This window comes from Maniola jurtina, chromosome 19, assembly GCF_905333055.1.
Source record: "Maniola jurtina chromosome 19, ilManJurt1.1, whole genome shotgun sequence".
In the NCBI taxonomy this organism is placed as follows: Eukaryota; Metazoa; Arthropoda; class Insecta; order Lepidoptera; family Nymphalidae; genus Maniola; species Maniola jurtina.
Window position 1 is genome coordinate 2,130,307 of NC_060047.1, and position 26,043 is coordinate 2,156,349.

The window sequence follows — 26,043 nt, forward strand, 5'->3', positions numbered from 1 at the left end:
TTTAATTTACAAAGTACAATTATAATCTGAGGTTTAAATCCCAATCCCTGTCTCCAAATAAGCAACCATAACTAACGGTATTCGATTAAAGTTTGTCTTAGTAACGTGAGGTTTAATTTGTAGTTCTCGCTAAGTCTTCCGCTACGTTATACGCTGGTTAGCAACACGGCTCTCCAGGGATAGCCAAGTGGCTTGCAAGAACGCCTTAGTTAAGACTATCCCCATGAGAAACAATATTATTGAAACAGGATGTGTATGTGAATAAATTCAAGGATATTATGAAGAGTCTAGAGTGAGTCTACTACAGAAAATGATGAGAAAAAACAGTACTTACAGTGCAAGTCGGAAGGAATCCGTATCGATTTTTTTTTTTTTAATTTTGAATTTTTCTATTATTTGCTGTTATAGCGGCAATGTAAATACACATTCCGTGATTTCAACTCTTTGTGTATTACTAGCCGATGCCCGCGACTTCGCCCGCGTGGATTTAGGTTTTTCGAAATCCCGTCGGAACTCTTTGATTTTCCGGGATAAAAGTAGCCTATGTGCTAATCCAGGATATTATCTATCTCCATTCCAAATTTCAGCCAAATCCGTCTAGTAATTTTTGCGTGAAGGAGTAACAAACATACACACACATATACACACAAACTTTCGCCTTTATAATATTAGTGTGATTAGTGTGATGGTTCATGAGATAGAAGCCCGCTAATAGACAGACGGACGGACGGATAGCGGAGGCTTAGTACTAGGGTTTTATTGGCACTCCTCGGGTACAGAACCCTAAAACGACAATGAAAAAAATGCACCCAAAACTACCTGGAGCTAGTGATATGGTGCTTTCAAATTATTTTTTTATCAGTGAAAATTATTGCGTGGGAACTCTTTGATTTTTCAGGGATAAAAATTAGTCTATGCCCGTGTTTTGGATACACAGACCACTTGCCTGTTTGGATACAAGCTCTCTTATAAAATTTTTGGCTGTGCGATACCATTTTCAAACCCCGCATCGAAGGTACGATGCCGTGTAGAAACTAAAGGAGTATGGGCTTAGTGAAAACCGCCATATGCCTTCTAGGTTAGCCCGCTTCCATATTATTAGACTTCATCATCACTTACCACCCAGTGAGATTAGAGTCCCTTGACCGCACTTGTAGCTGAATGAAAAAAAAACTTGTCAAGGTCATTGAACTACTATGTATTCAAGGTAGGGCATGCCTGTAAATACACTTTCTCTGAGAATTAAACAACAGAAAATTAATCGAATAAAGTGTAACTTTGCATTGTGAGGTTTAATTTGTACGTCCCCAGCACATTATGTGCTGGTTAGCGATACGGCTCCCCAGGGACCCAGACGGTTTGTGAGAACGCCTTACCTAAGACTAACGAGGTGTTTTAATTCATTGGCTTTTTGTTTATTTATTATGCGATTTAATCTTTGCAGCCTCATTTTATGGACAGGTTTTATAGAGCGAGAGCCAGCGCGTGCTAGACCTTCGTTGTTTTATAAAAGCTGAAAGTTTCTCTGCGTATTGTCCCCAGCACACGGAGGAACGATCAGTTATGACGTTTGTATCATGGTGGCTTTGGAAGGTAACAGGTAACAAAGGTGCAAAAAATAGATAGATTTAAGTTATAGTTTTAATACATAATATCTAATTGTTTACTGTCCCAAATAAATAAAATAAAATAAAAAATAAAATCTTACGTCATAGTATAAAGACTATTTTTTTTAATATTTTCTTTGGAATAGTATAAGATATCACATCATGCATTGCCAGACACATAGATTGAAATCTATAGACAGCACTTTGACTTTGCTTAGACTTAAGATTCAATTAAAACGAGATAGATTTATGGCAGCAGTATATCGCTGTCTCGTTTTAACAGTGTCTTAAGTCTGAGCAAAGTCTAAGGGCCCTCTGTAGATCTCAGACTTAGTGTCGTGGTAACCAGAGGCCCTCAAAGTTTAAAAGTTCCAATCAAAAACAGGGGTCGTCATTTCTATTAGCTCATTTAGAATTCCATGATCAAAAGTTATAACGTTGTATGAAACAGGAGAAAACGCCGCTATAAGCGAGTGGCTACACTTAATCTAAATAGTACTTTGTAGGTTGTACAGCTCAAGTTTTACGACATATATTAAGAGGGCTCTCTCCGTCACTCGCTTCATACAATCGTAGTTCCAATTTCATTTGAATATTAAGCAACCAAATTGCATGAAATTTTGCAGCCATATTCTAAAAACTAATATCTATGTCTGTGGTTTTCCAGATTTCTGTTAAAATATTCGGTTTCAAAGTTACGCGGTCTTAAAAATTTTCATACAAATCTTTGAGCCCCTGTAATTTTAAAACTACATATTTTTAGAAAAATCTAAAACACCACAGACACAGATATTAGTTTCTAAAATATGTCTGCAAAATTTCATGGACTTTGGTTGCTTAATCTATCTAATAAATAAAATTGGAGTGTCTGTCTGTAATTTCGAAATAACTACCTCATATTAAGCTCATATGGTTATTTGAACGATACCATAACTGAATCACACGTTTTTAAAATTTTTGTCTGTCTGTCTGTTTGAAAAGGCTAATCTTTGGAACGGCTGAACCGATTTTGATGGAACTTTCACAGGCAAGTAGAGGATTGACCAGGGCGTAACATAGGCTACTTTTTTAACCGACTTTCAAAAAGGGAGTTGTGTTTTTCTACCTATGTACACCGAAATCTCCGAGATTTCTGAACCGATTTGCGTCATTTCTTTTTTAATCGATAGAGGAACTTTGCGACATTGTTTCATAAAAAATTTGGATTCCAACTCCTCAATCCTGATGCTGCAGGGGATCTGACCAATCTACGCGGGCGAAGCTGCGGGCATCAGCTAGTATTCAAATGAAATTGGAACTACGATTGTATGAAACGAGTGACGGAGAGAGTCCTGTTAAGTCGTACACCGCATTACATACGGTTAGCTATATGGCTCTCGTGAGAAAGCTTTGGGGTTGGAGAGCGAGGTACGAGTGGCACAGTGTTAAATTAAAGTTTAACATGGTTTAACTATGCAGCAATGGCTTGATCATGACTTTGATTACCGGGCTATTACTATCCTGCGCTGATAGCCTAGTGGTTAAGACTTCGGCCTCCTATTCGGTGTATCCGAGGTTCAAATCCGGGTACGCACCTCTAACTTTTTGGACATACTCACTGGCACCTGACACCAATTTTCATCTAAAAATAAAAGTCTAACTATTTTTATTTTAATTTTTGCAATTGTCCATTGTAAGGTTTACATCTCCTGAGGATGCTCTGGTGTCGGGGCGAAACGTGCATCGAGTGGTGTTGCGATTTGTGTGGTGCTGCGTGGTGGTGGTACGTGTGGCTTGCTTGGTGGCTGGCTTTTCCTGCATGTTTGTCAGTGGGAGGGCGGGCGGTGCATGTCGCATGCTGCATGTTGTACTATACAGATTTCCTTGGTTTGGCGGATTATAGCAAATTAAGCTTTTGGTTCCTTGTATATCATGGACTTCCGCAAAATAACGCCTGCTTCTATAGGACTACATTTAACTATTTTTTTAATATTTTTTTTATAGACTGACGCTTGGCTGTAATCACACCTTCTAGCAAGTGGTGATGCAGCCTAAGATGGAGCGCGCTTGCCTAGAAATTGACTACTCAATCTTGACTTGAAGGTACCCATATTAAAAGTGGAAGGGAAAACTGATGCCGGAATTGCGTTCCATATCCTGGCGATTCGGATTAGAAACGAGGAAGCAAATCGCTTGGTACTTGTCAACTATACTCAAATAAGTACGGAGATACAATATCATCATCATTAATCCAACTATCGCCGGCTCACTACTGAGAATTATGACGTAGATTTCCACTAAGTTTTTTTCTTTTTGAGAATTCAATCTCTATGACGAAGTCGCCTGCATAAGTTAGAAGATCTAATTTAAAGATAAAATTATTAAGTTTATCCATACATGATTGTCACCACAGGCTTACTTAGTTGCTACAGACCTTCCTATGTAACTACGCATCATCAAAACATTGTTGTCGTTAAACCATTGACCGCAACACCCACAAAATGTTTGTTGTACAAAACAAATAAATTAAAACAACATCGTAAACGTCATACAAAATCATTTAATGAAAACAATAATTTGCCCCAACAATTGAATTAAAGCTAAATACAATAATAATATTAATTAAATTTTCGAACACCCTGCAAATTAGTTTTTGTGCCCTGTTTTTGGCGGCTCACCGTAATTACTTATTGAAATAAGCCAATATGAATGGAATAAAGCTTTTATAATATTACATGACAAAAATGCTTTGAATTCTCTTGTAAAGTGGGAAGGGTGGGAAACAACTAGGTATATCTAAAAATAAACCGGTCGAGTGCGAGTCCGACTATCACACGAAGGGTTCCGTATCGTACAAAATAAGTCACTTAATTGGCATGCCAGTCATTTTTAAATTCGCCTACTTGATTTCTTATTGTTTGTAGGGCAATATATAGGGGCAATATAAATAAACACTTTACGGTTCATGAGATACAACCCACTGATAGATAGACAGATGTCAAGGATAAAAAAATCCATACTTAATAATAAATGCGAAAGTGTCTGTCTGTCTGTCTGCTACGTTTTCTCGGCCCAACCGCTGAACCGATTTTAATGAAATTTGGTACAGACTTGGGATACATCCCGGGGAAGGACATTCGCTACTTTTTATCCCGGAAAATCAATGAGTTCCTACGGGATTTCAAAAAACCGAAATCCATGCGGGTGAAGCCGCGGGCATCCTCTAGTTGTTAATAAGATCCATTCTGTTTCTTTTTCTATCCCACTCAAAAGTAAACCTCTTTAATTTCTACAAAAGCATTACCAGTAATAGGGCTACAAAACATAGGTTTAAGGAGCCATCGACACTGGGGTCGCCTCAATAAATAGCAGCAAACGACGCCCAGTGATTAATGGCCGTGACGCGGCGTTTGGTGCGACCCTAATGTACTTTCCCAAGATTGAATCTTCCAACAGCCTTTGTTGTATTGTTAACTTGCTTCAAGAGAGATGTCGAATTATTCTCCTCCTTATGTTATAATTACTGAACAATCCTACTTACATTATTATGAATATTTTTGCACAAATGTAGTTATCTCTTCTAGTGTGGACCTGGAGTGTAAAACAGGCTACTTATTGTCACCAAAAACAAAGAGTCCCGAGGGTTTTTTTAGAAAAACCTTTCTTTGTAATATAGGCTAGGGATAAGGCCAGATAATATAGTCAAGGATTAAGGCTAGATTTTCTGAAATTCGCGCGGGATGGGGAATACAGAGGGTTTATATTTTCACTGAACGAAGACGCGGACAGTTGCTAGTAAGGAATACAATATTCTACCCTTTATGTAAACCTCTTTAATTTCAACAAAAGCATTACCAGTAATAGGGCTACAAAACATAGGTTTAAGGAGCCATCGACACTGGGGTCGCCTCAATAAATAGCAGCAAACGACGCCCAGTGATTAATGACCGTGACGCGGCGTTTGGTGCGACCCTAATGTACTTTCCCAAGATTGAATCTTCCTAACAGCCTTTGTTGTATTGTTAACTTGCTTCAAGAGAAATGTCGAATTATTCTCCTTCTTATGTCATAATTGGTACACGATTATAATAATCTCGTCAGTCTATGCCATCATAAGGCTCTGAGTAGAAGCTCTAAAACAAACTGTGTCATTTGTGGCACAGTCTGAAAAAAACCGGCCAAGTGCGAGTCAGACTCGCACAATGAGGGTTCCGTACTCGGGTATTTTTCCAACATTATGCACGATAAATCAAACACTATTATTATTATACATAAAAATAAATAAAAATCTGTTTTAGAATGTAGAGGTAAAGCTCTTTCATAATATGATACCCCACTTGGTATAGTTATCTTACTTTGAAAATTGAAACACGTTTTAATTTTTTTTTTAATGATGTAACCACAAATTCGCGGTTTTCAGATTTATTCCTGTATTTGTGCTATGAGACCTACCTACCTGCCAAATTTCATGATTCTAGGTCAACGGGAAGTACCCTATAGGTTTCTTGACAGACACGACGGACAGACTGACAGACAGACAGACAACGAAGTGATCCTATAAGGGTTCCGTTTTTCCTTTTGAGGTACGGAACCCTAAAAAGGTCCAGATCAGCATAATGTTGAATGCCAAAGATTGCCAAAGTTACGGTTGATTTAAGTTAGCACACAGCGCTGATTCAAGGGTGATTTAAATAAAAATAAAACTCTGTTTCAATTTCTTCAAAAACCAGTAAGCTCGAAATGTAATAAACTCCAACTTAAAAGTCTTTGTATTAACTAAACAGTGGAAACTTAATTGGTTTATGTAATAGCTTATTTGTATTAGCTGTTTTGTATATAGAACTAAGCTGTATGTTTTCCTAATAAAAACCGGACAGGGTGTTATACTAATTTGACAGCTAAATAAACACGATTTTTAACCCCCGACCCAAAAAGAGGGGTGTTATAAGTTTGACGTGTGTATCTGTGTATCTGTCTGTGGCATCGTAGCTCCTAAACTAATGAACCGATTTTAATTTAGTTTTTTTTGTTTGAAAGGTGGCTTGATCGAGAGTGTTAGCTATAATTCAAGAAAATCGGTTCAGCCGTTTGAAAGTTACCAGCTCTTTTCTAGTTATTTCTGTAACCTTCGCTTGTCGGGGGTGTTATAAATTTTTAATTTACACTTGTTATTCGAACAATTTTTATAGCCGAACTCAATGACCTAAAAATTTTAAGGTCATGGAATTAATGAATTTATAAAAATAGAACAATCAGTAGGTACTGAACAGTTACCTCAATAAAACAAATAGTAACAAATGACATCCCGTGATTAATGGCCCGGCGTTTAGGTCGCCCCTAATGTTCTTTCTTCGTGATTGAATCTTTCTAAATGCCTTTGCGTGGAGTTCTGTCAACTGAGCTCCAAAAGAGACGTCAAATTAATCGTCAGTAATTTGTCAGCTATCGGCCGTTGTGAATTTGTCCTTCGAATTTATTGCACCTGAATATTGTGCGAAAATATAAATTCGCTTTTTCCCTATTTCTCTTTTTAATTTTTTTGAACCAGAAAGTTGTAACAATAAAGAGAACAAGTGTAAATTAAAAATTTATAACACCCCCGTCAAGTGAAGGTTACAGTAACTAGAAAAGAGCTGAAAACTTTCAAACGGCTGAACCGATTTTCTTGGATTATAGCTAAGAACACTCGATCAAGCCACCTTTCAAAAAAAAAACTAAATCAAAATCGGTTCATTAGTTTAGGAGCTACGATGCCAAAGACAGATACACAGATACACACGTCAAACTTATAACACCCCTCTTTTTGGGTCGGGGGTTAAAAAGAAAAGAAGTGGACATGGAAGCACTTTTCTCTATAAGAGATCTCTACCAGTGACCCTTCGAGTTCGTGGGAATTTCGAAAGAGTTCTCTGTAAGTAGGTACTCCTTGTCTACATCATTTAAAGGGAGCTTCTGTGCAAAATCTCAATTCTTAAGCCCAAGGGTTTGGACTGAGCATTGATGAGTCAGGACAGTTTCTTTTTCTTACAACATTATGAGATATACTTTATGATTTCATTGGCAGTTCGTGGTAACAAGGTTTAATCAATGGGCCACGTAATATATTGCGCCTCCCGTTTCAAAGGAAAACTACAGGATAGCTATGTACACACTTCTATAGTGTGACATAAAATGTGACAAAATAAAATTCACGCCATAAAATATCTGATCTACACATAACGCATAATTGATTCCGACGATAATCGTAAAAACATATCCCCCGCCTAACAAGCTATACAAAATACCCGGAATTTATGATGACATAACAATTTTCATCGCCCCACTATCATCTGATCTTATTTTATGGTACGCGTCTCGGATATCATGAGCTATTCGACTGATAAAGAGGGAAAAAGTAACGTAATATTTGTGATATGTTTGCGGGAAGTGGGTGAAATTCTAAGTTAGCAGCGTAGGTCATTCATATTAAGAAAAAAGCTACACAGCATTTTTGGTTAAATCACAAAAAAAAAAGTGTTCATGAACAAATTATATTAGTTTTTTCAATTTTCAAAGTAAGATAACTATACCAAGTGGGGTATCATATGAAAGGGCTTTACCTGTACATTCTAAAACAGGTTTTTATTTATTTTTATGTATTATAGTTTTTGATTGATCGCGCAAAATGTTGGAAAAAATACTCGAGTACGGAACTCTCGGTGCGCGGAGTCTGACTCGCACTTGGCCGGGTTTTTCCTAGGCTTGAAATTATCAGTAAGATAATATTTGTTTGGTTTTACAGGTGGCTTTTACTAAAGTTTTTCATTTTTTAACCCCCGACCCAAAAATAGGGGTGTTATAAGTTTGACGTGTGTATCTGTGTATCTGTCTGTGGCATCGTAGCTCCTAAACTAATGAACCGATTTTAATTTAGTTTTTGTCTTTGAAAGGTGGCTTGATCGAGGCTTAGCTATGATCCACAAAAATCGGTTCAGCCGTTTGAAAGATATCAGTTCTTTTCTAGTTATTACTGTAACCTTCACTTGTCGGGGGTGTTATAAATTTTTAATTTACACTTGTTTTATAATGATTTGGTGAAATTAAACACAATTATTAGTCTCTAATTTATTATATAACCAAGTTCTACAAAGTACCTACCTATCAAGGTTACACAGGCTTCGAAATAAGACGCAGGTAAATTAATAAGCCTAGATTAAGTTACATAAAATACTTAACTATACCCAATTAACTAAGTATTACATATTATAAGAGGTTGTAGAATTTAATCGGCTCACTACCCCCAACAGATCTTATATGAGTAAGTACATATTTTACAGCGAACGTGAAATTCAAACCACGGTTCACCATTTCACGGTTACCGCTTCTAGCGTGAGGTTATACCAATTAACTGTTAATTAAAATTTAAGGTAACTGTGTTAATATTTACTTACAGAGCCGCCCCGGCTTTGCATTGATGTTGCTATCTATTCTATAGAAAAATGTGAATGTGTTATTTTACAGTCATTATAACATTATAAATGCGAAAGTGTGATTATTTGTTTATTTGTCTTTTAACAGGGCTCTCTCCGTCACTTACTCCATATAATCGTAGCTCCAATTTTATTTGAATATTAAGCAACCAAAGTCACAGAAGTCAGTATGAACAGTGCCATTTCAAAGTAGGGTGAGCGATATTTATATATTATATTATATTTCCGTAGTTTAAAGGCAACTTTACACTGACTGCGATTGATTTATGTAACCCATTGAGAAGTTCCGTCCTCAATCTCTACTATATATATTATATACTATATACAATACTATTCATCAACACTTCACTTTTACGTGGACCCAAGAATTACACTTAATAGTATTTATTATAGTAGTATTTTATAATAATTATTATTTAGTTTCTTATTTTTAGAAGGTAGAAGTAGGTACTAAAATGATTATTCATAAGCAGACAAAAAAACTTCCTCGAATTCAGACAACAAAGTCTCATAAAACTTAATATTTTTAACTCTCTTGCTCAGTCGCTAAGCGCTAGCATTTTATCCTAATTAACCAAAAGCCGCACATGGCGGAGAGTGCACAAAAGCGCAAAAAATACGCGAGCCACAAAACTCTCAACGTTTTGAATCCGCCTGTAAGTTATGGACTAAGAGCCAGCGCGTGCCAGACCTTCGTTATTTTATAAAAGCTGAAAATTTCTCTGCGTATTGTCCCCAGCACAGGGAGGAATGATCAGCGACTATGAAGTTTGGATCATGGTGGCTTTAAGAGATAACAGGTAATAAAGGGGTAAAAAACCTTACGTCAAAGTATAAAGCCTAATTTTTATTCGGAACAGTAGTATTAGAAGTCACGTCATACATTGCCAGACATTTAATATCGTAGCAACCCCCTTTAAGTTTAAAAGTTTAGGAGTGTCTGTCTGACAGGGGTTTGCCACGATACTAAATGTCTGGCAATGCATGACGATATTTCTATTTTCTAATACTATTCTGAAGAAAATATAAAAAAAAATTAGACTTTATACTTTAAGGTAAGATTTTTTACACCTTCATTACCTGTTATCTCCCAAAGCCATGATCCAAACTTCATAGTCGATGATCGTTCCTCCCTGTGTTGGGGGCAATACGCAAAGAAACTTTTTCAGCTTTTATAAAATAACGAAGGTCTAGTACGCTCTGGCTCTCTCTCTCTATTATGTATACACAATTAGTATAGTTTAACTTACTACTGCATAATAGGATTTTAAAGAATTTTAGGACTTGGAGAAACATAACGCGCGACGGCAAATTATCTAAGGTCTCTTCAGACACAACGCAATACGATTACACTAGATGGATAGACAGACAGACAACGAAGTGATCCTATAAGAGTTCCTTTTTCCTTTTGATGTACGGAACCCTATAACAAACTTTAAGGATCAATGTGTATGCGTTGATGACGGTGTGGACTGGAGTCGACTCTTAAGGCCTCATTCGCACGAGAGTTTTTTAACGTCCGTTAAAAAAGCGTTCAAAATAGAACAAACGCATTCCCAAGTCTCTGTTCACACATCAACGCTTTTTTAACGCGCACTTTGTATTGTCAGCGCAACGCCGGGTTTTAACGCAACGCTTTTTTAACGCTCGTGCGAATTAGGGCTTATAATAACTTCCTAAACGTATGTACCCACTTTGACATACCGTTGAAATTGGTAATTGGTATGCTGAAAACAAAGCACGGAGGAGGTGCGACGCATTTGGCAATTACAGGTTTGAGTTGTTATCAAGAAAGATGGTCCGCCTCTATCTGTGTGCTTGCGTCTGAGTGCGAGTTCTGCCGTGCTGCTGCCTTCACGCGTTATGTATGCCCAGCCCTTAAATCAATCGAAGACTTTTAGTAACAAAATGGTGGCCAACGAATATCCGGCGATAGGAAGCTTCCGTATAACACCAATATAACACCGATAAACAACCAATCCACTTACCAATCGAATATAAACTTTAATACTATCCGAATTAGGTTGAAATTCGTACGATTTATGTGAAAATTGATATCGAATCGGAACTTTGAAAGTCATCATAAAAAAGGTTTTATTATTGAGTATGTATTTTGTATCAGCTTTGCGTATATTTTGATTGATACGCTAGCTTTTACGGATATAATAAAACGCGTGTTGGCTAAATCGGGATTAGTGGATTAACTATAAATCAATTTATACTTGATAGTTGGAATTGGATAATTTTCACGTTTTTAGGGTTCCGTACCTCAAAAGGAAAAACGGAACCCTTATAGGATCACTTTGTTGTCCGTCTGTCCATCTGTTTGTCCGTCGTGTCTGCCAAGAAAAACTATATACTTAGGTATAAATCCCGCTGATCTAGAATCATGAAATTTAACAGGTAGGTAGTTAGGTCTAAAGTTGCCTTCAAACTACGGAAATATAATATAATATATAAATATCGCTCACCCTACTTTTAAATGTCACTGTTAGATGTAATAATATTATATCTAAGTGTGAACAGTATTTTTATTTAACAGTAATTATTATTATGTTATTTTTATTATATTCCGTAGTTTGAAATCAACTTTATAGTCTGTGAATGTGGTTACATCACAAAAAAAAAATGTGTTCATGAACAAAATATTAGTATTTTCCACTTTCTAAGTAAGATAACTATACTAAGTGGGGTAACAATAATTTTATGAAAGGGTTTTATCTGTAGGTACATTCTAAAACAGATTTCTATTTTTATGCAATAACAGATTTTGATTTGTCGTGCAAAATGTCGAAAATACCAAAGTCTGGAACCCTCGGTGCATGAGTCTGACTCATACTTGGCCGTTTTTTTTGTTCATTGTCATGGTGATAAGTGGTAACTATACTTAACTTGTCAATAAAACTAAAGCAATGAGTACTCAAACTGCTCTGGTAGTAACTGGCGCACCAATAAAGAGGAAAGTTATGTCCTAATAAAATGAAAGTATATCAGTCAATATGAGAGTGCTATTTGTAAAGCCCCAATGCTCCGACATTTTGTCCATTCGACAATCGACAACTTTTACGCCGATTTCTACCTTTTGCACGGGCAAATATAAAAATGTTACATCGGACACGCGTATCGTAGCAAATTTTCAGTTGCGATTGTATTTAAAATTAGAGCGGGCACACACTGTAATATTTTTATACTTCATCATCATCATCGTTCAACAGATAGACGTCCATTTATGAGGTAAAGGCTTATAGAGAATTCAACTCGCCACGGTCTTACGGCGCGGCGCCTGAATTCAGCGGCCCCTGGCGATTCATTTGATGTCGTCTATCCACCTAGTTGGGGCTCTTCCAACCCTGTGTTTTTGGTGCAAAGTTGTCATTCTAGCATCATGGGACTTTAATGCCTACTGGTTTTTCTTACTATTTGTCCAGCCCACTGTCACTTCAGCTTACTTTTATTTAATTTGGAATCGGAGTGAAAATCACTATGACGAAATTTAGTACAGAGTTAGCTTGAATCCTGAAACTGCATTAGAGCCTAGAGGTCACTTTTATCCCAGAAATTCAAAGAATTTCCACAAGCCTTTTACAAACTTAAATCTACGTAGATGAAGTCGCTACCTACGTAGCAAATAATATTTTAATTTTTCGACAAAAAACCACAAATTTCACGCAACCTTGCTTTCAGACGGTGAAAAACAGCTAATACTGTATCTATCTACCCAATATCTATACTATACTAATATTATAAATGCGAAAGTGTGTCTGTCTGTCTGTCTGCTACCTTTTCACGGCCCAACAGTTTAACCGATTCTGACGAAATTTGGTACAGAATTAGCTTATATCCCGGGGACGGACATAGGCTACTTTTTATCCCGGAAAATCAAAGAGTTCCCACGGGATTCCTAAAGATCCATCCGCTCAACCGATTTGTATGTAATTTGGTAACGAGGTAGCTTGCGTCCATGGCATAGACAACTTTTTATCCCGGAAAACTAAACAGTTCCCATGGGATCTTCAAAACCTCGATCCACGCGCACGAAGTCGCGGGCATCCTCTAGTATTTCCATATTTTCCAACCAAAGTACATAAACACACACATAGAGAATGACCCCGCAGTTCAGGAAGGCGAAACGCTAAATCAAATCAAGAGTGATATCAATCAAACGTGTTATTTGTATCAAAAATACACGCGCGGCGTTTCGCAGCTGACATTTTGAATTGCCAGGGGTTTCGAATCGCTGACGTTTCCGCTTCTATAATCAATTTTAGACCTTTCAACCACTGACGTAATGCTGTTTCTCTTTTTAACCCCCGACCCAAAAAGAGGGGTGTTATAAGTTTGACGTGTGTATCTGTGTATCTGTCTGTGGCATCGTAGCTCCTAAACTAATGAACCGATTTTAATTTAGTTTTTTTTTTGTTTGAAAGGTGGCTTGATCGAGAATGTTCTTAGCTATAATCCAAGAAAATCGGTTCAGCCGTTTGAAAGTAATCAGCTCTTTTCTAGTTACTGTAACCTTCACTTGTCGGAGGTGTTATAAATTTTTAATTTACACTTGTGATTAATTTTTCAATAAAAGAGTAAATGAAAAATCCCCATCCAGCCTCATGCCGTCATTGTCTTTATATCGTGAGTTCATTGTGCTGGAGGATATCCCATACTGAAATTTTACTATACGTAGTTTTCACTCTAGGACTCGGCTCCAAAGACCATCGCTCATCGAGAAAGCTTGGAGTCACTCAGCGGGTGATGGAGAGAGCTCCTGATCATTTCTAATGCAGTTTAAAGGTGCCCACGCACTCGAACTGAACTGCAGCTGAACTGCGCGGCGCGGCAGCGCCCCGCACTATATTCTCTCCAGCCGCGGCGCGCGGCAGTGACGCGCTACGAGGTACGCGCGTCGCGGCTGGAGAGAATATCGTGCGGGGCGCTGCCGCGACGCGCAGTTCAGTTGCAGTTCAATTCGAGTGCGTGGGCACCTATGGCAAAACTGCCGTACCCCTTCCTTAGATTGCATCATCACTTACTATCAGGTGAGATCGCAGTCAAGGGCTAGTTTGTATCAGAATAAAAAAACCAACCTGTATATAGGTTTCCCGCCAGTGCTCTTCCCGGCTCTGAACCAGAGCACCATGTACACTCGGTCTTCGTTAGCATCTGGTGTGACGTCACACGGCAAGGACGCTGTCCGACCCAACACTGCGTCAACGTCCACCGTTGACACTGGAACAAAGAAAAACATCATTGAGCAATAATTTTTTAAACCGATATCAAGGAATTGGAATTCCTCTTAAGAGGGTCTCTCCGTCACTCGCTCCATACAAACGTAGTTCGTCTCCCATTGGAATACTAACCAGTCATACTCAATGGAATTTTGTAGAAACGGTCCAGGAACTAATATCTATGCCTGTGGTTTTCCAGATTTCCGTTAAAATGTTCGGTTTCAAAGTTACGCGGTCTTAAAATTCACAAACAAATCTTTGAGGCCATGTAATTTTAAAACTACATATTTTTAGAAGTATCTAAAACACCACAGGCACAGATATTAGTTTCTAGAATATGCCTGCAAAATTTCATGGACTTTGGTTGCTTAATATTCAAATGAAATTGGAACTACGATTGTATGAAACGAGTGGAAACGAGTGACGGAGAGAGCCCTGTTATGGTAACTTTGAACGTTAACGATAATAATTTATCAGGATTAAAGGAGGAGGTTCTCAATTCAGTGCATATTTTTTAACTTCTGACTGTAAAATTATTAGGGCTCATTTACTTAAGCCATGTCTCATGCCCGACCGTTTTTAGCATAATGGAAGAGGATATTATGGATGTCTTGGGATAATAATATGCATTATCTATGACCCCAGTTGCTTCCATAGACAACTCGACTAAGATAAGGCATGATTTTATGATGATAATAACCAGGAACGATAGTTCCTGCCCTCCGAGTCACGAGATGCTATCACCCATCCAGTTACCAACAATTCAACGCCATATCTATATACATATAATAAAATTGTAGAAAAGTGGTGTCTGTACAATGGAAATATATAAAAAAAAGTAGCAGGGGTTGTTATTACATCAAAATTCAAAAATTCAAAATTCAAATTATTTTTATTCAATTAAACTTTTACAAGTGCTTTTGAATCGTCAAAATAATCTACCACTGGTTCGGAATGCTGTTCCTACCGAGAAGAACCAGCAAGAAACTCGGCGGTTGCTCTTTTCAAATGTACAATTTACAATAATATGCCATACTGTATACAAGCAATTGCAGCGCCGTGTATTGCTGGAGCGCATCAAATCCAAGCTTTTTTGTCATTTACATAATCTTCGATTGTATAATAAGCTTTTTTCAGGAGCATACTTTTAATAGATTTTTTAAACTTGTGTAAAGGCAAGTCTAAAATTGATTGTGGAATTTTATTATAAAATATTACACTCATTCCCACAAACGATTTTCCAACTTTCCTGAGGCGGAGCGTAGGATATGCGAGCCTATCACGGTTTCTAGTTTGCCGGTCGTGGAAATCACCGATTTTTTTGTAACTATGAATGTTTTGTCGTACAAAAATTATATTAGCGTAAATATATTGAGAAGCTACTGTAAGAATACCTATTTCCTTAAATTTCTCTCGTAGGGAATCGCGCGGTTTTAAATTATAGATTGCGCGTATTGCCCTTTTTTGTAATACGAAAATTTTTCCAATATCTGCCGCTTTACCCCATAGTAAGATTCCGTAAGACATAATACTGTGAAAATAGGCAAAATATACAATTTTTGCAGTTTCCACATCAGTTATCTGTCGAATCTTTCTAACAGCGTAAGCAGCAGAGCTGAGTTTACCAGCAAGTGTTGATATATGGGCGTTCCATTGAAGCTTTGCATCTAAAGTTATCCCTAGGAACACGGTAGTTTCTTCTACTTTCAACATATCATTATTTACCATTAAATTAAAATCATTTGCCGTCTTAGTATTGGGCAATGCGAATTCGACACACTTAGTTTTCTTTGCATTTAAAAGCAAATTATTAACAGTAAACCAATGAGTAACCTGCGATATGGTTCTATTTACATCGTCAAAATTATTATAATTTCTATCGACTTTAAAAATCAAAGACGTATCATCAGCAAATAGTACAATATCGCAATTATTTTGGACGAAATATGGTAAATCGTTTATATATACCAAAAACATGAAGGGACCTAAGATAGAGCCTTGTGGAACACCCATTAGTGAGGCTGATCCGGATGACTTCACATCATTTACACATACAGTTTGTATACGATCACTGAGGTAGGACGCAATGAGACTAAGCGCAGAGTCTTTGATTCCATAGTGGTTCAATTTAGCCAAGAGAGTCTCATGCGAAACGCAATCGAATGCTTTAGACAAATCACAGAAAATTCCAATAGCATTCTGTGAGTTCTCCCATGCATCGAATATATGCTTTAAAAGCATTGCGCCCGCATCGATTGTTGATCGACCTTTAGTAAAACCATACTGCTCCGAATGAAGTAATTTATTCAGATTAAAGTGCTGGAGCAGTTGGTTGAGCATAATTTTTTCAAATATCTTGCTAAAAGTCGGTAAAATTGAAATTGGCCTGTAATTATTTGGGTCAGTTTTACTACCCGATTTAAAAAGAGGAATTAATTTACTGTATTTCATAAGATCTGGAAAGGATCCTGAATCTACGGACTCATTAAAGATTAGAGCAAGATATGGAGCAACAATATCAATAATATTGCTGATTACTTTTACTGAAATTCCCCATAGGTCTCCGGTTTTTTTGTACTGTAGCGATTTGAATACTTTAACAATATCATATGGGGTAACGTGTTCAAATTTAAATAATACACTGCACTCAGAAACATTGCTCCTTAGAAGAGTGTAGGCTTCCGTTGGCGACGAGTTAAGGGAACTGGTAGTGGTAACTGGAATGTTTCGAAAAAAGTCCTCAAATACGTTTGCTATTTCTAAGTCGGAGTCAGTAATATGGTTGTTAATTTTAAGTTCCAATTTATTATTTTCCACTTTACGTTTCCCAGTTTCATCTGTGATGATATCCCAAGCTGCTTTGATTTTATTATCAGAATTAATAATTTTCTGTTTTATGTGAATTGACTTAGCTTGTATGCAAACATTTCTAAATAATTTTGAATAATTTCTTACATACTGAACAAATGTATTAATAATAAGCTTCACTTAACATTTAGTGTTTATTTCATGTCAATCGGTTCATAAATTTAAATTTATTTATTTAAATCTTTAAAAATTTATTTAATTTATTTAAATCAATTTAAAGAATCACGGCGAACATTTTTAACGTACAGAGTACGTACTACACGCCTCGCGCCTGAGCGTCCGTGGCTATATAATATAAAGCGCGCTGAGAGCCATTCCACGCGAACGAAGTCGCGGGCACAGCTAGTCTATATAATAATCTTATCATCAGGAAGAACGCACGATCAAAGACTTCTATCTTCAAGCATTGAGGAAATGACAATGAGAAATTTCATGGCGATGAAAGATTCACTACTACAGAAATTCTAAACTTTCGTCATAAAATCTGGGACGAAAAGAACGAGATAAGAATGCCCTCGTAGGTATAATTTCTCAAAACTTTCCTTTAGAAAAGGCGATAGAGACGTGAATATAAAGGAGACGTAATATTAAAACGTCACTTCGTCCCGGAAAACGGTCCTCTTATATTTTCAACTGTCACCTTCTTAGGGCTGAATAAGTGACCCGTCACTCATACTTATACAATAAGTGGAAATTTTTATTTCTCTAGCAAATGCAATAAAATATCTTTGTTTAGACAAGTTAAAATAACAAAGCAATGGGGAATAACAAAGTTATTTTGATATAATGCGCTGAATCAGATAAATCTGTATGGTTTTTTTTTTGCATTACACTTGACGACAATTACGAGTATACTTCAAAGAATTCAATGATGAGGTTTAAGTGGGAGCACGCTTGCTTAGAAGATGCATAATCACTCTTGCCTAATATATGGTCACAAGAACATAGTGAACTGTAAGTATGCATTAATAATACTAAGGACAGTTATTGGACTGTGATTCGATTTAGAAATTAACCGTAGAAGTCTAAGCTAGAATAATATTACTTATTAGCTTATAGGCTAGATGGTAGTAGCAATAAAGTTGCAATTATTATAATGGGGCTTTATGGCAGGAAAAAAACTCGTCTTGAAGGAACCAAAGTTATACGTGGCAGGATACAGGGACGCCGGAAGGGCGTTCAAAACCTTATCGATTTGTTTCAGAAACCTTGAGCCTCGATAGCTCAACGGATGAGAAGCGCACTGAAGTCCGAAAGGTCGGCGGTTCAAACCCCACCCGTTGCACTACTGTCGTACCCACTCCTGGCACAAGCTTTACGCTTAATTGGAGGGGAAAGGGGAGTACTAGTCATGATTAACATGGCTAATATTCTTTTAAATTAAAAAAAAAAAAACTCTTGCGAGTAGAGTGAATGGCGACCACATATTATTATGTATTATAAGGATGGCAACGCGCACGATTTCTAGCTCATGATAAAATATCGATACCGGGCGCACAATACAAATCGCGATAAATTTTGCCTGAGCCTTAGTATAAGATTTTACTAAGTTGGTGAGATACCAACGTGCGAGTGTCAAAGGTAAATGAACCTTAGTAACCTTGCTTTAAAGCTTAAGTTTGTCTATGTATCCTTGACCAGTTCTCCAAGGAGTTTGTGACATTAAAATCGGTGATAGTGAATTTTTGACTTTGAATTAAGGCCCTTTTAGTCCACTGAGTTACTCAAATGTGTGCAAAAGGCAAAATATGACCTGCTACAGCTTATAATACATGGCAAAAAAGGTAAACGTAGACCTGGCCGTAGAAGAACATCCTTGAGAACCTTCGGCAGTGATTAAATATGAGTGCAAGGTCACTATTTAGGGCAGCGGTGAACAAAATTCAGTTAACCTTAATGACTGAAAACCTCGATAGGAGATGGCACTAGAAGATGAAGACGAAAAAGTCTATTTTTAACCCCCGACCCAAAAAGAGGGGTGTTATAAGTTTGACGTGTGTATCTGTGTATCTGTGTGTCTGTGTATCTGTGTATCTGTCTGTGGCATCGTAGCGCCTAAACGAATGAACCGATTTTAATTTACTTTTTTTTGTTTGAAAGGTGGCTTGATCGAGAGTGTTCTTAGCTATAATCCAAAAATATTGGTTCAGCCGTTTAAGAGTTATCAGCTCTTTTCTAGTTTTCTTGTAGAAAAGAAGGTTAGATAACCGTTAGGTTCATAATATTATGTCAATTGACAAATGTCAAGCTGTCAAGATGGACGTTGCCTAAATACATAATTATTTATTTGAAAATGATGTTTTGGAAAACTCAGATACTTAAGATCGTAGGCGCGGAATAGTTCAAGAAAATCAGTTCAGCCGTTTGAAAGTTATCAGGTCTTTTCGGTCTTTTCTAGTTACTGTAACCTTCACTTGTCGGGGGTGTTATAAATTTTTAATTTACACTTGTACTCTGACGTTATCGTGTTTCGGCACTCGAATTCTATCAACGTTGGTGAGGTGTAAAATCTCATGCTAACCATGCTTCCCCTTTAGACAAAAGCCATGCCATGAATATAAATAGGTGTAATATTAAACCGTCCTCTTTTCTTCAGAGGCAGTGTCACCTTTTCAAGTAATATGCACCATCAGTCATACTTAGCGGGAGTTTTCAATTTACTCTCCAGACCGGGCCAAATAGAGATAGATTGTTAGATCTCGGTTGGGGTTATCAATTTGTTTTAATACATTTAACCAAAAGTTGGTTGGGATTTGGTATTATGTGACATGACCTTATAGAGTAAGCCTCCATTTCATCATTGTTAGGGTTAACAAGTGTAAAAAAAACTAAATTAAAATCAAACCGAAATCGACTCGCACTTGGCCGGTTTTTTTATTTAATGGCATGTCTTATTCAAAACATCACCAAAAATCGCATGGCAAGGAACATTACCGTGGTAGCGTCACCGCAATTATAAGAGGCACGATTCCTTAGTGCCTTCCGACACGACACCATCTCTGAAACCACGTTTATAGCTACCATTACACGACTGAACCAGTAATCTCACATAATTTATATTTCCGATGCATTATGCGCAACATTAAAGGTTGAAACTCTGTTCTGAAAGAACAGCATTGTGATAGTAGAAAAATCCGAATAATAATTTTTTGGTTCCTTCTACGACTATGTTCTTCGACGAGACTATGTTCTTCCTTGATTGCCACAGCTAAAAACAATTTTAGCTGTGGCAATCAAGGAAGAACATAGTCTCAAGGTAACGACGTCGCTGCTATTCTGGGATACGGAGTTCGACTCATGCGCACCTTTTATTTTTCGCACTATATATACGTTTTCAGCTACTAAATATTACTTGCTTTGTAGGATTTCTCACGATGTTTTCTTCGCCATTATAGGAAGGAAAACATGTTAGAAAACATTGTGAGAAATCCTACTTTTCAAACTACTAGTTCACCTTAACATTCTATCGTGCTTGCAATGGTATGATGCATGCAGCATTATAACTCATTAAAAAATTCTTTCTTCCTTACGTGGTAAAAAGATAAGGTGAGGTTTAAATACTAAAAAGTTTAAAGCGACACTAAACTCCGCAATAAAGGCTAAGTAATGCTCTCACGAGTCTCGTTCCCTCGATATATCATATTTTTTCCCGACTCTCAAGATATACGACGTCTCGGTGCGTGACAAGCTTCCCGGAGCAATATTAATAAAATTATTGTGGGGACACGTGGAGCGGACCTGACCTACTGCTAGTCTAAGCGTGTGTTCACACCAAGCTTTGACCACATTTGGTCCCATCAGCATCAAACAGTAGAAGTCTACTGCTGGACATAGTCTCTTGTACACAGTCACAGTACATAGTCTCTTCCACACACAGATTTGCGCTGTTTAAATCCAGCGGCTCCTTAAATACGATTCGTTTGATATCAAGATGTCCGATATCTGGTGCTTGACAAGCTTGTGGGAGCAATATTAATAAAATTACTGTGGGGACACGCCTACTAATACTCTAAGCATGTGTTCATACTAGGGTTGATAAGGATTCCCCTTCCTCTTCCTCAAACTGCCACAGTCCCTTGTTTTTAGGGTTCTGTACCTCAAAAGGAACCCTCATAGGATCTAGGTCTGTATGTCGTGTCTGGCAAGACAAGGGAATCAAAACCTAGAGGGTACTTCCGGTTGACCTAGAATCATGAAATTTGGTAGATATAGGTAGGTTTTACAGCACAAGAAAAGGAAAAAATCTAAAAACGAGCGAGGTCACCATTCCAAGGTCCAGCACCTCGGGAACTCAGTGACTATTTAGTTCTTCGAATGCCAATTCAGTTTTATAACACGTTGAACTATGTTCAACGTGTTTAACACGTTACTTTTTATCATCTACGGATTTTCTCATTCCTGATTAATTGATTATGTAGAGAAACGAGCGAGCATAGTTTTCTCGGTTAAGATACGTGAGCAAACGATGACTAGAGAGTGTACTTCCTGAGTAGGATTTCATGATGACTCCTTAAGAATTTTGCTCAACAAACCCTGAGACTCTTAAGTGTGAATATGCCCTAAGAAACGCACGCCTCCATAGCTACAGAGGTAACAGCTGGTAACATCATTGTTCAAACACCCCCAGCGTGACGTGAGCAAACAATTCCCAGAGCCCATTAGAAATCGCACTTCCTAAGTACGGTTTCACGTAGTCCGCATAGAGGTTATGACTAATCGTATTTTCAAAGACTGCTGTTTACTAAAGTCTGTAAATCTTTTTATCCAACCTTAAGCCGTTAATTTTGGAGGACCTTCCTAGCACAACATTTAATGGATGCCCAAGTTTATGCTTGGGGCAGAGTCAATATAAATACCTATATTATCTAACTGATTCACGACTAAGTACATTACGTAATTAATCAAAGGCCGATAAGTTTCGAACTCATTCAGGTTCTTTTTAACCCCCGACCCAAAAAGAGGGGTGTTATAAGTTTGACGTGTGTATCTGTGTATCTGTCTGTGGCATCGTAGCGCCTAAACGAATGAACCGATTTTAATTTACTTTTTTTTGTTTGAAAGGTGGCTTGATCGAGAGTGTTCTTAGCTATAATCCAAAAAAATTGGTTCAGCCGTTTAAGAGTTATCAGCTCTTTTCTAGTTTTCTTGTAGAAAAGAAGGTTAGATAACCGTTAGGTTCATAATATTATGTCAATTGACAAATGTCAAGCTGTCAAGATGGACGTTGCCTAGATACATAATTATTTATTTGAAAATGATGTTTTGGAAAACTCAGCTACTTTGGATCGTAGGCGCGGAATAGTCCAAGAAAATCGGTTCAGCCGTTTGAAAGTTATCAGATCTGGCTTTTCGGTCTTTTCTAGTTACTGTAACCTTCACTTGTCGGGGGTGTTATAAATTTTTAATTTACACTTGTTATTCAACACTAAAGAGTAAATTTTTATACCTAGACATATTATAGTCTTATGCCATACCTCAAAAGTTAGAGGGATAGACGAGGCGTTCGGAAATATGCGTCACATCTAAGGTCTATCTGTACAAGTGTAAATTAAAAATTTATAACACCCCCGACAAGTGATGGTTACAGTAACTAGAAAAGAGCTGATAACTTTCAAACGACTGAACCGATTTTCTTGAATTATAGCTAAGAACACTCTCGATCAAGCCACATTTCAAGCAAAAAAAAACTAAATTAAAATCAGTTCATTAGTTTAGGAGCTACGATGCCAAAGACAGATACACAGACACTCAGATACACGGATACACACGTCAAACTTATAACGCCCCTCTTTTTGGGTCGGGGGTTAAAAATATAGCTGTTCCCACGGGATTTTCAAAAACCTAAAACCACACGAAAGTGACGAGCATCGGCTCGTTCTAATTTAATTAAAATGTACACTCATTTATCAAGTTCAAAATACCGAAACCGTTTTGTCGGCTCCTTGCTCTTTGATTAGATTCCGTACGGAACAACCCATCCATCGCGAAACCGCAAAAGGTCGGCGAACATCGACCAACCCTCCATTTCGTTGTCCAGAAATTTTCGCAATAAAATTAATCGTTCCAATAAAATTTGAGGCCGACTAGGTCTGCCGGCGTCCATGCTTGAACACTTTGTAATTTGATCACCTTTTTAATCTTTTAATAGAAGAAATGCCGTGTTTTTCCTTTATTTTAAAAAGGTCCAGAAGGGGTCCTAATTGGGTTTCATTAAAATCATATTACTTGACTAGATTATGCCCGCGACTCCGTTCGCGTGGATTTACGTTTTTCAAAATCCCGTGGGAACTCTGATATTCCGGGATAAAAAGTAGCCTATCTGTTAATTCAGGGCATAATCTATTTCCATTTCAATTTTCAGTCAAATTCGTTCACTAGTTTTGGCGTGAAAGAGTAACAGACATACACATTACACACATATAAAAACTTTAGAATTTATAATATTAGTGTGATTGATAGCTGAATCCTAGTTCCACAGGAGCAGTTTTATCTTTATACTAGCGATCACCCGTGGCTTCGCTTCGGTGAAAATTTGAAAAAAACTTGTTTCTTGTTTAAACTATAAAAGAAACTTTTGTGCTACATTTTAGCTCTTTCAGTGCAAAGGTTTATGCTGGGCGTTAAGTCTGTCAGTAAGTGAGGCGGGATTTTTTTTTACCCGACTGCGTACTCACTTTTGTACATCTTTCACTCTATGATATTTAAAAAAAAACTAGCGAGCAACTGAACAGGTGGGTCACCTGATCACATCACACTAATATTATAAAGGAGAAAGTTTGTATGTGTGTGTGTGTGTGTGTGTGTGTGTGTATGTTTGTTACTCCTTCACGCAAAAACTACTGGACGGATTGGGCTGAAATTTAGAATGGAGATAGATTATACCCTGGATTAGCACATAGGCTAGGTACTTTTTATCCAGGAAAATCAAAGAGTTCCTACGGGAATTTTAAAAAACCTACATCCATGCGAACGAAGTCGCGGGTATCAGCTTGTGTTAAATAATTACCACCATGTTCATTTGCAGCACAAAAGGAACCACCGATACGATGCCGGTCTTTCAGGAATTTGTTGATCCGCCCCTTGAATAACCCCATGTTATAATCTATTAAGAACACCGCTGAAGGTGGTTGATTCCATAGTTTGCATGTGTGCGTTTGTATTACTGGCATTAGACTGGATTTTTCATTTATTCAGGCTTACTTTAAAAAACTAGACAGCCTTACCCGTTTCACCCATGTTTTATCGCAAAAAGTCTGAAAAATGTTAGCAAACTTTAAGTTCCCACTTCCCTGTCCAGAATTTTTCCGCAATAAATTTAATCGTTCCAATAAAATCTGAGCGGAATAGACCTGCTCATGCATAAACACTTTTTAATTGAGTCGCCTTTTTGCTCCTTTCACAGCCACTCAAATACGAAATCAAACTTGAGCAAGTTCCTTAGCTTAGAGATAAATCCGAATTTTGAGTGGGTACAGATTCTTAAGGCTGCTTTCATCCTTTGCGTGCTTTCAAACTTTCTAAAAACTCTATTAATTACTTTGTGAAAGAGGATTATTTGAATGGCTTTGTAAATTTTCTGAGAGGACTTAAATTTTCCCATTCATTCGTATTTAGGTTTCTATTGCAAAAATTAACCGTTTCTCATCTCGGTTTGAATTGGTTAAATTTCAACAACTTTTTTTGTTATGTATAATGTATCACTATTCACTATCCATAATAATATTATGACCAACTGACTTTATCCGCGTGGATTTAGGTTTTTTAAACCCGATGGTAACTCTTCAATTTTCCGGGTAAAAAGTTGCCTATGTCACTCCCCAGGTTCTGAACTACATACATGCGAAAAATCTCGCCAATAATGTTGCTCAGTTGCGACGTGATTGAAGGACTAACCAATAAACCAATAAACCAACAAACAAACACACTTTCACATTTTATAATATGGGTAGTGATATCTAAATGCGAATAGTGTAGTTGGTTGATTGGTTGGTTTGTCCTTCATTCATGCCGCAACGAAGCAACAGATCGACGCAGCTTTTTGAATGGATACCTATAAAAAAACACCTAGGATGCAGTTTATTTCGGAAAACCAAGCCTCAATAGCTCGACGGTTATAGGTGTGGATTGAATTCCGAAAGGTCGGTGGTTCATTCCCCAACCGTTGCACTATTGTCGTACCCACTCCTAGCACAAGCTTTACGCTTAGTTGGAGGGGAAAGGGGAATGTTAGTCATGAATAAAATGGCTAATATTCTTTAAAAAAAAAAACACAGAGTTCCCACTAGATTTTTTTATTTATTTTTATTATAATAAACCACAAAGGTCACACCTCATAAAAAAAGAGAAAACATATGTATCCGATACTTTAAACAGAAATAGCCAGCCCTGTCTAATATGTTCAGTTAAAAACGTTGTATGTAAGACCCTTCACGTAAAACCCCGTTTTCCACTTAACCCATTTATTCCATAGCTCTTGTATTACAAACGAGAAATTTTAGTTAAAAGAATGAACGTAAAAAGGCTTACAGACAAAATGAAATGTAATATCTAAAAGACAATGTATTTGATAGGTACCATTGATCTTACAGAGTCTGTAAGCAGGTATGTTATTTAGTGATGTTTTTATATTTAATTTTAGGTTCTGTAACATTTTCCATGATGGTTTTGTTTAATCACATCACTTCAGCTTAGCTTGCTTAGCTTAGCACGTTAGCTCAGCCGCCAAGCGATTTCGCGTTCCGGTACGAAGGTGTAGAAACTCAAAGGATATGAATTTGATAAAAATTGCTATAACCCCCTTCCAGGTTAGCCTGCTTCCATCTTAGACTGTATCATCACTTACCACCAGGTGAGATTGCAGTCAATGGCTAACTTGTATCTGAATAAAAAAAGCTCCTA

At 37.4% G+C, this 26,043-nt stretch overlaps 1 protein-coding gene across 3 annotated transcripts in view; it reads right to left on the bottom strand.

Moving 5' to 3' along the window:
• LOC123874751 (hemicentin-1-like) overlaps positions 1 to 26,043 on the bottom strand; it is a 156,524-nt gene that overhangs the window by 84,983 nt on the left and 45,498 nt on the right. For all 3 annotated transcript variants that reach the window (XM_045920239.1, XM_045920238.1, XM_045920237.1), the window contains exon 3: positions 14,137 to 14,278. In XM_045920239.1, coding sequence (XP_045776195.1) covers positions 14,137 to 14,278 — 142 coding nt within the window. The remainder of the gene's footprint in view (positions 1 to 14,136; positions 14,279 to 26,043) is intronic.